Genomic DNA, 13703 nt, shown 5'->3' with positions numbered 1-13703 from the left:
AAATGAGACATGCGGCAACAGCCCCGATCCTTCTACCCGATCCTCCACCCCCAATCTTTGAGCTGTCCTCTTGGCATTATGCTGGGAGGAGAGCAAGACATGCAGTGGCTAAGAGTGTTCTGGGGGCTCTCAGTTGCTGCGTGCCTTTCTCCCTTGTCTTTTCTGCATAAGGATGCAGCGGGCTATCGTGTCCTTATGCTGAGAAGACAGGGAAAATGAGGGTCTGAGGTAAGCGCCCAGGGGGCCGGATCCAGCCCCCGGGCCTTAGTTTCCCCATGCCTGATATATACAGTAGGTCAGAACTGAGGGATTCCTTGAGCTCTCTAAAAACATCTTAACCAGGCTTTGTCACTGGTGTCTAAAATTTAGGTAATTCTGCAGTTACTTCTGACCATTGTGCATCTATTTTGCCTCTCTTTTACTTCAGCAGGAACAAGAGAAGGGATTCCACAGACTTTCATGTATTGAATTGTTCAATAGGATCTTGCTTGGATCCAAACATGTATGTAGATGTGAAGAATACTCAGAAAAAAGAAGGGGTGCCAACAATTGAAATATCCTGCTATAGAAAAGAAAACCAGCCTGAGAATCTTTGCCCTTGGGGATCTTGATGAGAAAAAGTCGTTTATGCAAAAATGCACATGAGTTTTCTTCTAAAATATATATTTTACAAAATACATTAATTCATGTGCAGTAAAACTACATATAATTCTGCTGTGTCATGATCATTATCTAATTTTCACATAGTGTATCTAATATTTACACAGGTTGAATAAATCTATGGACTCCTGTGCAGGGGACGGGAAACCAACATATTTGCATTAGGATCCATGCCTTTTGCAAGAAATGCATATGTTCTGCATAAAAAATACATTTCCTAGCTCAGGCAAACCATATTTATATTTGTGGAAATGAGTTTTTAAGTCCTAAAATGCAAATAATGCTTGACATTTCACATAAAATATGATAAAAATGGGAAGAAGATAGCTGAAATTGTTCTTGAACATGGGAATGAAAAAAATGAAGATTTGCGTGTCTGCTCCACATATTAAGGGGAGTTTTGGGTTAGCACTTTTTTTGAACAGCACTCACAAATAGCATTCGGTCCCTCTTTGAAAGTTGATGACTTTCAAAAGTAATCTGGATGTCTTTCTCTCAAAAAAGAAAAAAAGTTCAGCTCTGTTGAATATGCTTAAAGTAGTCTTTTGAATAATAGCAAATGGCTCTTTTTGTTTTCTCCTCTCACTTTTTGATACTGGTTTTAATTGTAATGAATTTTAATGAAATGTTTATTACATTTTATTGTATTTTCTGAAGCAGAGATCCAGCAAAAGATACAAATCTCCTAGATTTTCCTAGAGAAGTAACAGTAGCATAAAAAGGAAATAATGCTCAATCGAAGATGTTCAAATTGGGCAAGTGTGTGAGCTACTATTGCCACAAATCTTTCAGTGAACTGAATTAATATGGCAAATTCTCCAGCCATCTAATTAAGCCCTGAAGTACACAAAAGCCGATTGAGTTTTAGAAACTGAAAGTGCAAGATAATCGCTTTCTGTATCTCTGAGAGGATTACCTTACACAGGGCTCTTTATTTTAACACAGGCACCATTACAAAGAACTGCTTAAATCACACCATATCAGGAAACTGCCTGGGGAAAACAATCGGCCCATAGAAAAAGCTGCTGGGCCATCATTCCCTTCATCACTCACAGGTTTGTTCTTGCTGTAAGTACTGTGCTCCTTGTTTAAGTGACAAATCTGGTACCATCAGTTGTTTAACATCCATGTATGAGTGGGAAAATTGGACATTCCTATTTTTGGTGAGTACAAGTGATAATCAAAGGTTAGTAAAACGTCGTTCAGCAAGAGATGCAGCTATAAGTGGAGCATTCAGCTATAAAAGACTTGCACAGGAACACATGGTGTGTAGGATGATATTACAGTGGCAGGCTCTATAGGGGAGCCCACCCCATCCCACCCACTGAACATACATGCAGTGGTTCTCTTCAGGTGGACTGGGAACTCTAATTGGGGAAAAGGTTTTCTGTGTTCTCCTTTTTACATATCCTCTATATATTTTAATTAGTGTGTGTAGGTGGGAACATCCTGCTGCTGCAGTACTGGTCACCCATTACCACTCATATGAACAGAAAATTGAAACTGACTTTGTGTATTTCTCAAGTGAGCAGTGATGTACCTTCTAATGTTCTTGGACTTCAGATCCCATCAGATAACTAAGGGTAAGGACTTTGGCTTTCCAAATAGCTGGGAGGATGTAGTGATCAACCCTTGTGTAGACAGTCTTTGTTACATACACAGCTGTGAAAAGTATGAGATGCACTAGAAGGCTGCAACTATGCACCACTATACCTGATGTTTGAAAAAGAACTCCCTAGTTTTAAGTTAAAACACATTAAAACTAGGTAGTTCTTTTTTCAAACACCCTGTATAAAGATTAAACGAGTAATAGCTAAGTGAATTGACAAATGCCTACCTGATAAGCCCCTTATCAAATGTAAATCTTAAAAGCAGATTTTGGAAAACAAATTATAAAATCAAGGTAAAGGCTTCTGAAAGCTAATAAGTCGAACCTTTGAAGCTGGATGTCCCAATTCAGCAATAACCACTGTATCAGGGAAGATCATGCCAAAGAACTTCATCAAACTAGAGCAGGCATGGGTAAACTAAGGCCCGGGGGCCAGATGTGGCCCACTGGGTGCTTAACTCAGGCCCTCCTCATTTTCCCTGTATCTCAGCATAAGGACATGGTGGCCCGCTGCATCCTTTTGCAGAAAGGAGAGGAAGGCATGAATCAGCTGAGAGCCCTCCTCCTGGCATAAGGACAGTGTGAGCAGCCCAAAGATCAGAAGAGGAGGATCGGGGCAGTTGCCACGTGTCATGTTTAACTCCTGGCACAAGGATGAGGTGAGCAGTCCCATCCTTATGCGAGGAGGACAATCTGGGGATGACACGGGCCCTGCCCCGCCCCCTCCCGACCCCACCCTCTCACAGGCCATCTCCCTCCCAGCCTGGCTGTCTCGGTCAAGCCCACAGTGTGGCCCCAAGGGATAAAAGTTTGCCCATGCCTGCACTAGAGCATCTATCCACTTTAAATCCAAAATTATGCAGGAGGCAGATGATGTCCTCAGTTTTTTTTTTTTTATTAAATAATCTTTATTAACTTTTAGTTATTAACAGATGTTAAAAGAAAAGAAGCAAAAAAGAACTGTCCATGGGGGTTGTGAATAGATAGGGTAGGTATGGGTAAGGCGATCCCTCGACGTTCGAGGACGATGGTCTTCCAACCTTGGTATCTTGGGCGTGTGTTCTTAGGTGACTGAAGAGACCGATTCTTGACCCGCATATTCTCCCGCAGTGAGGACATCGGTTTCCAGGTGGAAGGCGGTCCCGGTCGGGGTTAGCTTGACGCTCCTTCCTCTTGGCACGTTTCTCCCTTAAGCCCTCCGTTCGTGCCTCTTCAAACTCCGCAGCACTGCTGGTCACAGCTGACCTCCAATTAGAGCGCTCAAGGGCCAGGGCTTCCCAGTTCTCAGTGTCTATGCCACAGTTTTTAAGGTTGGCTTTGAGCCCATCTTTAAATCTCTTTTCCTGCCCTCCAACATTCCGTTTCCCATTCTTGAGTTCAGAGTAGAGGAGCTGCTTTGGGAGACGGTGATCGGGCATTCGGACAACGTGGCCAGTCCAACGGAGTTGATGGCGTAAGAGCATCGCTTCAATGCTGGTGGTCTTTGCTTCCTCAAGCACGCTGACATTTGTCCGCCTGTCTTCCCAAGAGATTTGCAGGATTTTCCTGAGACAACGCTGATGGAAACGCTCCAGGAGTTTGGTGTGACGTCTGTACACAGTCCACGTTTCGCAGGCATAGAGCAGGGTTGGGAGGACAATGGCTTTATAAACAAGCACCTTGGTCTCTCTACGGATGTCCCGGTCATCGAACACTCTCTGCTTCATACGGAAAAATGCTGCACTCGCAGAGCTCAGGCGGTGTTGTATTTCAGTGTCGATGTTGACTTTTGTGGAGAGGTGGCTACCAAGGTAGCGGAAATGGTCAACATTTTCTAATGTTGCACCGTTAAGCTGTATTCCTGGCTTTGCAGAGGGATTAGCTGGTGCCTGTTGGAAGAGCACTTTGGTTTTCTCAATGTTCAGTGAGAGGCCGAGCTTCTCGTATGCTTCTGCGAAGGTGTTTAGAGTGGCTTGTAGGTCTTCTTCTGAACGCGCACAGACTACGTTGTCATCAGCATATTGGAGTTCTATAACAGATGTTGTGGTGACCTTGGTTTTGGCTCTCAGTCTGCTGAGGTTAAATAGCTTGCCATCTGTCCGATAGATGATTTCCACTCCGGTGGGAAGCTTCCCATCAACAAGGTGAAGTATCATAGCGATGAAGATGGAAAATAAGGTGGGGGCAATAACACATCCCTGCTTGACACCTGATTCAACCTTAAATGGGTCACTTTGGGAGCCGTTGCTGTCCAAGACTGTTGCCATCATGTCATCATGGAGGAGCCGCAGGATGTTCACAAATTTGTCAGGGCACCCGATTTTTTGGAGGATGGTCCAGAGAGCGCTGCGATTCACTGTGTCGAATGCCTTTGCAAGGTCAATGAATGCCATGTACAGAGGTTGGTTTTGTTCCCTGCATTTTTCTTGGAGCTGTCGAGCAGTGAAGATCATGTCCACTGTTCCTCTGGAGGGGCGGAAGCCATTCTGGGATTCTGGGAGGGTGTCTTCTGAGACAGGGAGAAGGCGGTTTGCAAGGATTCTTGCGAGGATTTTCCCGGCGGAGGTTAGAAGGGAGATACCACGATAGTTCCCGCAGTCTGTTCTGTCCCCTTTCTTGAAAAGGGTGATGATGGTGGCATCCTTGAAGTCTGCTGGGATTTTCTCGGTCATCCACACCTTTTCAATAAGCTGGTGGAGTTGTTGCATCAGCTCAGGTCCACCCTCTTTGAAGATTTCAGCGGGAATCCCATCAGGTCCGCTAGCTTTGTTGTTTTTTTGTTGGCTGATGGCATTGCTGACTTCTTCCAAACTAGGCAGTGCTGCAAGCTCATCCCTGGTTTGTTGTTGCGGGATTTGTGAGAGGGTCTCTTCGGCCACATTGGAGCTGCGATTCAGCAGGTTCTGGTAGTGCTCTTTCCAACGTAGTGCAATTGATGTTTTGTCCTTCAGAATTTTGGTTCCATCTGATGAGCGTAGGGGCTGTATGCCATGGTTTCTTGGTCCATAAATGATCTTTGTGGCTTTGAAAAATCCCTGAGCGTCATGGGTATCTGCAAGGTGTTGGATTTCTTCAGCCTTCTTTGTCCACCAGATGTTCTTGAGTTCTCTGGTCCTTCTTTGGATCTCAGCTTTTGCACTGGCATAGATCTTTTTCTTGGCAGCACAGTTGGTGTCTCTCTGCCATGTTTGGAAGGCTTTCCTTTTGTTATCAATCAGCTGTTGGATCTCTTTGTCGTTATCATCAAACCAGTCTTGATGTTTCTTAGTTAGGTATCCAATGCTTTCTTCGCAGGCTGTGATGATGGAGGTCTTCAGTTTGTTCCAATGTTCCTCAACATTTTCGGGGTGTTCTGTGGGTAGATGATCTTTGAGTGTTGTTTGGAGAAGGGCTCGTTTGGAGGGCTCCTGAAGGGCTTGGGTGTTCATTTTTCGCCTTGTTTTTCTTCCTTGGAGTCTGCGTTTGGGGACGATCTTGATAGCCATCGTGGATCGGATTAGCCTGTGGTCTGTCCAGCAGTCATCAGTACCTGTCATGGCTCTTGTGAGAAGCACATCGCGGCGGTCTCTGGCACGTGTGATAACATAGTCCAGGAGGTGCCAATGCTTTGACCGAGGGTGCTTCCATGATGTCTTGAGCTTGTTTTTCTGGCGGAAGAGCGTGTTGGTGATGACAAGGTTGTGCTCTCCGCATTTGGTGAGAAGCAAGATGCCATTCGAGTTGCTGTTTCCGACCCCGTCTTTTCCTATGATCCCTGGCCACAGGTCAGAGTCCCTTCCGACTCTTGCGTTAAAGTCCCCCAGGAGGATGATTTTGTCCTCCTTAGGTATCTCCGATAGGATGGTATCCAGCTGACAGTAAAATTTTTCCTTGATGTCTTCGTCAGCAACTAGAGTTGGTGCATAGGCGCATATGATGGTTGCCTGTTGGTTTTTGGCAAGGTTAATTCGGAGGGTTGAAAGTCGTTCGTTGATGCCAGTGGGTGCTTCAGTCAGGTGCTTCACCAGGTCGTTTCTGATAGCAAAGCCAACTCCGTGTATTCTTCTTCGCTCTTCTTCAGGTAGTCCCTTCCAGAAGAAGGTGTAGCCTCCCTTTTCTTCCTTCAGCTGCCCCTCTCCTGCTCTCCGGGTCTCCTGAAGGGCTGCTATGTCGATCTTGAAGCGTCCCAGCTCTCTTGCAATGAGAGCAGTCCTGCGTTCGGGGCGCTCGCTGTCAGTGTTATCTAACAATGTCCGTACGTTCCATGTTCCAAAGTTCATTTTTCTTTTTTGGCCGCAGAGTGGTGACCCCTCTGGACGCGGCAGTCCAGTCAGGGTAGGAGAGGCAGACTATGTTTAGGGCACCTTTTCTAGCCCCTTCCCCGTGTGGGGTGAGCAGAGCGGATCCTAAAAAGGGCTGCTCAGTCATGGATACAGCTGCCGGACTACTCAACTGCCTCGGTCCTTGAGGTAGAACGACTGAGTCCATATCCACCGCCCATGTGCCAGTCTGTGACTAGGGGCTTCCAGATTTCACAGTCCTGCCCCCGTCGCCACTCGCTGATCGCCATGGGACTTTTGTAGGTTTGTTTTTATTTTTGTTGGAAGACGCCTGTGCGTGATTTTTTTTAATGTGTGGAGGTCGGTGCACGGCCGGTCAACACACAGTCTTCACAGAGTGAGGTTCCAGCAGTGGTGTGGTTAACACAACGACAGTGGCTTCTCAGTCTGTTGCAGCCTTCTTCCGCCTTCACAGCCGTTGTAACATGTACCATGTTATCCTCCGCCTGCTCCGCCGTTGAGGTCTTTGGGTCTTCGGATTGTGCTTGGTCTGGAACCTCCCCTGCGGCCACTCCTGGGAGTGCATCACTCCAGTGCCCACAGGTTCATCGGAACACGCAAGCCCCCTCACCACGGCAAGGTGACAATCCATCGAGGGTAAGGATAGGTATACTGGGGGGGGGGGGAGAGGGTGCGGGTATGGATGAGGTCGGTGTGCGGGGGGGGGGGGGGGCATTTGATGATGTGTACTTCCAGGACTGCTCCGGGGTCATTTTGCATTCTACCTTTCTTTTCTTCTTCTTATCCGCTGTCTTCAATTGTCTCTTCTCTGGTTCCGGTCCGGTACTTCTTCCTAAGGTTAATTCTTCCTCATGCATTATAAGATTTTCTTTCTATTTAAAAAGCTTTCTACTTTATTCCAATCCGTTTCCTTTCTTGGTCTTCCTTGTTGTTTGGCCAATAGATAAGTCAATCTGTCCATATTCTTGATTTCCGCTACCTTTATTAGCCATTCTTCTATTGTAGGGCCTTTGCTCTGTCTCCAATATCTAGCAAACACTATCCTGGCTGCAGTCGAAAGGAATGTTAAGATCTTTTCATCATTCGAACCTGCTTGGATTCTTGATATATTTAATAAGAATATTTCTGGCAGTTTGGGTAGCTTCTTGCCTAATATTTTTTGGGTGTATTCGTGAATCTTTATCCAGAATTCCTTTGCAATTCTGCAGGTCCACCACATATGATGGTATGTTCCTTCTGTCTCTCCACATTTCCAACATTTTGTACTATTGTTTTTATTTATTGAGCCTAATTTATTAGGGGTAAAGTGCCACCTATAAAACATCTTCCACCAGTTTTCCTTCATACTATAAGCGTACGTGAATTTGATCTTCCTATTCCAACAATCTTCCCATTCTGCCATTAAAATGCTCCTTCCAATATTTTTAGCCCACTTAGTCATGCAGTTTTTCACTATTTCAGTTTCAGTATTCCACTCGTTTAGATATTTATAAATTTTTGAGAGAGTTCTATTGTCTGAGATCCATACTTTGTCCCACTTATTCTCCTTATCCATAAAGCCGTGACTTTTATCCTTGTTAAAGAATTCTTTCAATTGCCAATATTGCAACCACGTAATATTACTGTACTTATCTTTTATTTCTTGTTGTGATAATAGCTCATATTCTTGTCTCTCTTTCTTTATTATTTCTCCATAACTAGGCCAGTCTGTCCATCCGATAAGTCTTCTCTGGGATGCTTCTAGGGGGGAAAGCCATCTGGGTGTTCTGTTGTACATTCTCAGCTTATATTTACTCCATGTTTTAATTAGCGATGATCTGAGGAAGTGGTTGTTAAAGCTCTTCTCTTTTTTAGTTTTCTCATACCATAAGTATGAGTGCCATCCGGAACTGAGGTCCCATCCCTCTAAATTTAGTAACTTCCTATTTTTTAAGAGTATCCAATCTTTTATCCAAATTAAATTGCTGGCTTCGTAATACATTTTTAGATCTGGCATCGCAAGGCCTCCTCTTCTCTTATCGTCTGTTAGACTCTTCATTTTTATTCGGGGTTTCTTTCCCTGCCAGATAAATCTGCTTAGATCACTTTTCCAGTCTATAAAACTTTTATTAGATCTCAGTATGGGGAGGCATTGAAATAAGAATATCATTCTTGGAAGAATATTCATCTTCACCGCTGCTATTCGACCTAATAATGATAATTTCTGAGTTTTCCAATTCTCTAGGTCCTTTTTTATTTTTTTCCAATTAGTTTCATAATTGTTCTTTAATAATTGTGAGTTTTTTGCGGTGATATTGATTCCCAGATACTTAATTTTTGAAGTAATTTGGATACCTAATTGATTTGCTATTTGGTCTTGTTTTTCCTTTACTATATTTTTTGGGAGGGCTTTAGTTTTGGTCGTATTAATTCTTAGACCTGCTACGTCTCCGTACTCCGTAATTACGTCAAACCATTTTTTGCTGTTTTTCCCGGGGTCTTCAATAATACAGACAATATCGTCTGCATAAGCTCTCACCTTATAGCTTGTTCCTTGTATTTTTGTTCCTTTGAGGTCCTTGTTTTCTCTTATATTATTTAATAATATTTCTAATGACATTATGAAGATGAGGGGTGACAGAGGGCAACCTTGTCTCGTGCCCTTTCTAATTCTTATTTTTTCAGTATCTTGCTGGTTGATTGAGATTTTTGCAGTTTGATCTTGGTAGATTGCCTCTATAGCATTTTGAAAATAGTACCCTATGTCCAATTCTTTTATTAATAATTTGAAGAAGTCCCAGTTGACCCTGTCAAAGGCTTTTTCTGCGTCTATGGTTAAAAATAATACTTCTTTCCCTACATTTATGTCGTAATATTCTATTATGTCCAAAATGATTCGTACATTATCTTTAAGGTGTCTGTCTGGGAGGAAGCCCACTTGATCATCTTTTATCCAGTTCTTTAAGAAGCTTTTCAATCTCTCGGCTAGGATACTTGTAAAGATTTTGTAATCGACGTTGAGTAATGAGATTGGCCTGTAGTTCCTTATATCTTCTGAATCTGTTCCGTCTTTATGAATTACTGAAATTTGGGCTTCCTTCCAGGATTCAGGCATTTGTTGTTGTTCCCTTATACTATTCATTATTTTCTGTAGGTGGGGAGTTAGTTCTTTTTCAAAAGTCTTGTAGTATATCGCAGAGAAGCCATCAGGGCCTGGGGCCTTATTTACATCTAATTTCCTGATGGCCTTCTGGATTTCTTTTTCTGAGATCTCCTTGTTGAGCGCTTCCCTATCTTCTTCAGAGATTTTTTGTAACTTGGATTTCCCTAAGTATATGTTAATTTTATCCTTCTTAATTTGGTCGTTCTCATATAGCTGACTGTAGAATTCTTTAAATTGCTTCTTAATATCTTCCTCCGATGTGAAGTATTCAGCCCCTACCTTGATTCTGTTAATATATGTTGCTTCTTTTTTCTTTCTTAGTCTTCTGGATAGCCATCTCCCTGGTTTATTGGCATTCTCGAAATGCGATTGTTTAATATATTTTAGTTGATTTGCTCTCTTTCCTAATTCCAAATTTTCTCTCCTCTTCTGATTCAGAATTAACTCGCTGAGCAATTTTTGGTCCTTTGGGTTAGCTTTAAGTCTCTTTTCTGTTTCTTCAATTTGTGTCATCACTTCCCTTATTTGTTCTTGTTCCCTCCTTTTCCTTCTCGATCCCTGTTGGATGAAGTAGCCTCTTATAGTTGCTTTACTTGCCTCCCATATTACATGGTCTGGTGTTTCTTGGTTATTGTTTAGTTCAAAAAATTCTTTTATTAGTTTTTTATTTCTTTCGATATCTTCTTTGTTCTTGATTAAGTTCGCTTCTAGCCTCCATTTCCAACATTTTTTGGTTTGGTTTATCACTAATTCTAGAGGACAGTGGTCCGAATCCAATCTTGGTAATATTTCAACTCTTTTGATTTTAGTGGTTAGTGAATTCGATGTCCAAATCATGTCTATTCTCGACCAGGACTTATGCCTGGCCGAGTAGAACGTGAAGTCTCTTTCATCCTCATGTAAAAGACGCCATGCGTCTTGTAGATTGAATTCTTCTTTTAGGTCTTTAAAAGCCTTCGGTAGAGTTCTGTTATATTTCCTTTTCCCTTTCCTCTTTCTTTCATCTTCACTTTTATCCTTTGTGCTATTTAATATTCCATTAAAATCTCCCATTATTACTAAACTATCGAATTCCTTATCCATAATTGATTCTTTCAATATTTTTACAAACGATGACTTTGTGTCGTTTGGCGCATAGATATTACAAATTAGGATTTTTGCGTTCTCTATCGTAATTGTTACTCCAACCATCCTCCCTTCTGTGTCTCTGAAGGTTAGTTTAGCCGGGTATTTGCCGTTTATATATGTAACTACCCCCCTCTTTTTTTTTTTGTCTAGGGAATAGAATTCTTGTCCCAAACTTTTTTGCTCTAGGTATTTTGCCTGAAGTTGTGTGATGTGCGCTTCCTGTAATGTAATTACATCATAGGCATTTTTCTTAATTCTATTGAATATTTTATTACGTTTACAAGTTGAGTTTAAACCGTTAACATTGTTACTGTAGAATTTCAGTTGTCTCTTCATATCTTTCATCCTTCGTTCTCGCTCTCCCTTTGTTCCTCTTCCCCGTCTGTTTCCTCTTCTTCCTCTTCTGTGGCTGCTTCGTCATTTATTTTCCCCGCCGCTAATAAGTCCTCTCTCTCCCCAGGACTTGTGCCTGGGAGGCCTAGGGTTATGTCTTTCCTACTTTGTGATTCTGCTCTCAGTCTCCTTTCTCTATCCCTCATTTTCCTTGAATCTTCGTTTTCTCCAATACCCTGTTTTTCCATATCCCCCTTTAATCTTTTAAGAAAGGCTTTGGCCTTTTCTTCAGACGTGATCCAAAATTTTTGCTCTTGATAGGTCGCCATTAATCCTTCTGGTCTTTCCCATCGAAACCTGACATTATGTTTTTTTAGTTCCTCTACTAGAAATGTATACTTTCTTCTCCTGTTTATCACTTCACTCGGAAATTCTTTCAGTACGGCGATCTTCTTCCCTTTGTAATTTATTGGTTGGCCATTGTTCATTCTGAGGATTTCGTCCCTAAATATCTTCTTTGTGAAGTTCACAATTGTGTCGCGAGCCGTTTTATTCCTTCTTGCAAAATTGGTGTTTATTCTATATACTCTATCCATCTTATCTTCCACTTCTTCTTCCGAACACTGCAGCAGTTTAGATATTATTTCAGTCATTTTTTTCCTTATATTCTCTTTTGGTTCTTCCCATACGTTTCTAAATCTTAATTGGAACTCTAATTCTTTGGCTTCCATCCTTTCTTGCTTTTCTTCCATTTTGTTACTTTTGAGTTCTACGGCTTTAACCTCTTCTTGGAGCTTCTCGTGCGCTCTCTTGAGCTCTTTTTTATCCCTTTCCAAATTTCTCAGTTCCTGATTCAATGCACTTATGTCTTGCTTCACTTCTTTTAACTCTTCTTTTATCTCCCTCTTAAAATCCAGCATTTGTTCTTGCGCCAATTTTTGGTACGCGTCCTGTTTTTCTTGCATTCGCTGCAACTCTTTTAATATGGTTTCCATCATTTCTCTATTTTGAATATCCTCAGAGATTGATGCTCTCTTCTGAAAGCCTCTGTTATCCTTCAGATCTCTGTCTCTTAGCTTGTATGCCATCTTCCTCCTCTACTCTCCCTCTTCTTCCCTCTCTCTCTCCCTCCTTATTTCCACTTATCTTAAGTTTTGAGGAGTTCTTCTTGAGATTATATTCTTTGTTATATTCTTTATTATTAATTTTTGGTGTTGTTAGTATTATTTTTCTTTTTAGCTAATAGATCTCTAGGGAAAAAGGAAAAGGGAAGGAAACATAGGGGGGAGGGATCTTTACTCACCGGGTCTTACAAAAAAGGACCCCAATTAATTCTCTTTCCCTCTGGCAAAACGACTTATGTCTCTTTGGCTCTTTGACTCTTTGAGACAGAGACAGAGCCTGCCGGTTTACTGCCCCCAGCTGTATGTTCCCAAATTCCTGTGGTTGTTTGTTACCTTCGTCTAGCAGGCTAATCTGTTATTGCCTCCGCGTTCCCGCCTGCGCGTTCACCTTCAATTCGTGTTGGGAGCGATTAGCCGCTTCTCACTTCTGTTTGCGGTCTCGCGATATCAGCAGTCTCCTCCGAGACTTCCTGTTCAGCTCTCTCAAAGAGCGGTGGGTCTCGCTCTTTCTCGCGTGACCGGGCGTTCTCCTCTCGTCTCTGTCTTGGATATCAGCCAAAGCTCCCACGCTCTGTGAATGCTGGCTCGGGTGTCCTCCCTCACTATCAATCTCTCCAGGGCATAACATCCAGCTCGCGGCTATCTTCTTATCAGCCAGGTATCGTTTTCAAGGTCGCTCTTTGTGTCTCTCACGGCGCCATTTTATTGCCTTCTTTTTCTCCGCAAAGGTTTTCTTTCCTCCTTTTTCCCCCTTTTTTCGGAAGGGGGGATCAGATCTTAAGCCTAAGGGATCTTCTCCCTTTCCCTTTCAAGGAGAGGAAAGGCAAGTTCCCTTTTAACGTTATGTATTGCCTTTTAATATATGTATATATATAAATCAGCTGTTGTTACTTCCTTCCGGATCGGAGGTCTGTCTAACTTAGTTAGTTAGAGCTAGAACAAACATAAATCAGCGAAGTATTCTTACCACCTTTGCAGTCCCTTCTCTTAAGAGTCGACTTGTACTTGTAAAAACTTCTTGTATACTTTAAAATGTGTGCGGCCGGTGAAGAATCCGGGATGGGTCCCCGTCCCTTCCGCCTAATCACGACTCGCCATACCCTGTGGCGCTTGTCCCGGACCTTTCCAGGAGTCCCCCCTTGAGGAGAGGACCCCTCTATAGGTCGTCGGGTCGCGCCTTGGGTTTCGCAGTCTCCCCGCTTCGATCCACGGAGGAGAGGGAGCTACAGCTCTACCCAGTCGTGTAGCAGGCTGATCTGCTGGAGGAGCTTCAGCAGATCCGACTCACCGCCATCAGGCACACACCGGAAAAACGATGTCCTCAGTTTTTTAAGCAAGCCTGCAGCTGGAAAAAAACAACAACAATCCATCTCTCAGCCCCTAATGTCTCTTGTTCAGTACAATATAAAACCAGACAAGAATTACTGGCTTTCTTTGCAAACAAATGG

At 42.8% G+C, this 13703-nt stretch overlaps 1 protein-coding gene across 6 annotated transcripts in view; it reads left to right on the top strand.

The window, feature by feature from the left end:
- LOC103277529 (retinol-binding protein 1) overlaps window positions 1–13703 on the top strand; it is a 113492-nt gene that overhangs the window by 40050 nt on the left and 59739 nt on the right. For 3 of the 6 annotated variants that reach the window (XM_062976553.1, XM_016992106.2, XM_016992105.2), the window contains exon 4: window positions 1606–1715. The exons of 2 other annotated variants lie outside the window; for them this stretch is intronic. In XM_062976553.1, the coding sequence (XP_062832623.1) occupies window positions 1606–1715 (110 nt within the window). Of the gene's footprint in view, window positions 1–1605; window positions 1729–13703 lie in introns of all 6 variants that reach the window. One more of the 6 variants, XM_016992107.2, reaches the window with a different exon arrangement.

The sequence above is a fragment of the Anolis carolinensis genome, chromosome 3 (genome assembly GCF_035594765.1).
Source record: "Anolis carolinensis isolate JA03-04 chromosome 3, rAnoCar3.1.pri, whole genome shotgun sequence".
NCBI classification, from domain to species: Eukaryota; Metazoa; Chordata; class Lepidosauria; order Squamata; family Dactyloidae; genus Anolis; species Anolis carolinensis.
The sequence above is the reverse complement of the archived record's forward strand: the minus strand, read 5'-3'. Positions and strand labels throughout refer to the sequence as shown.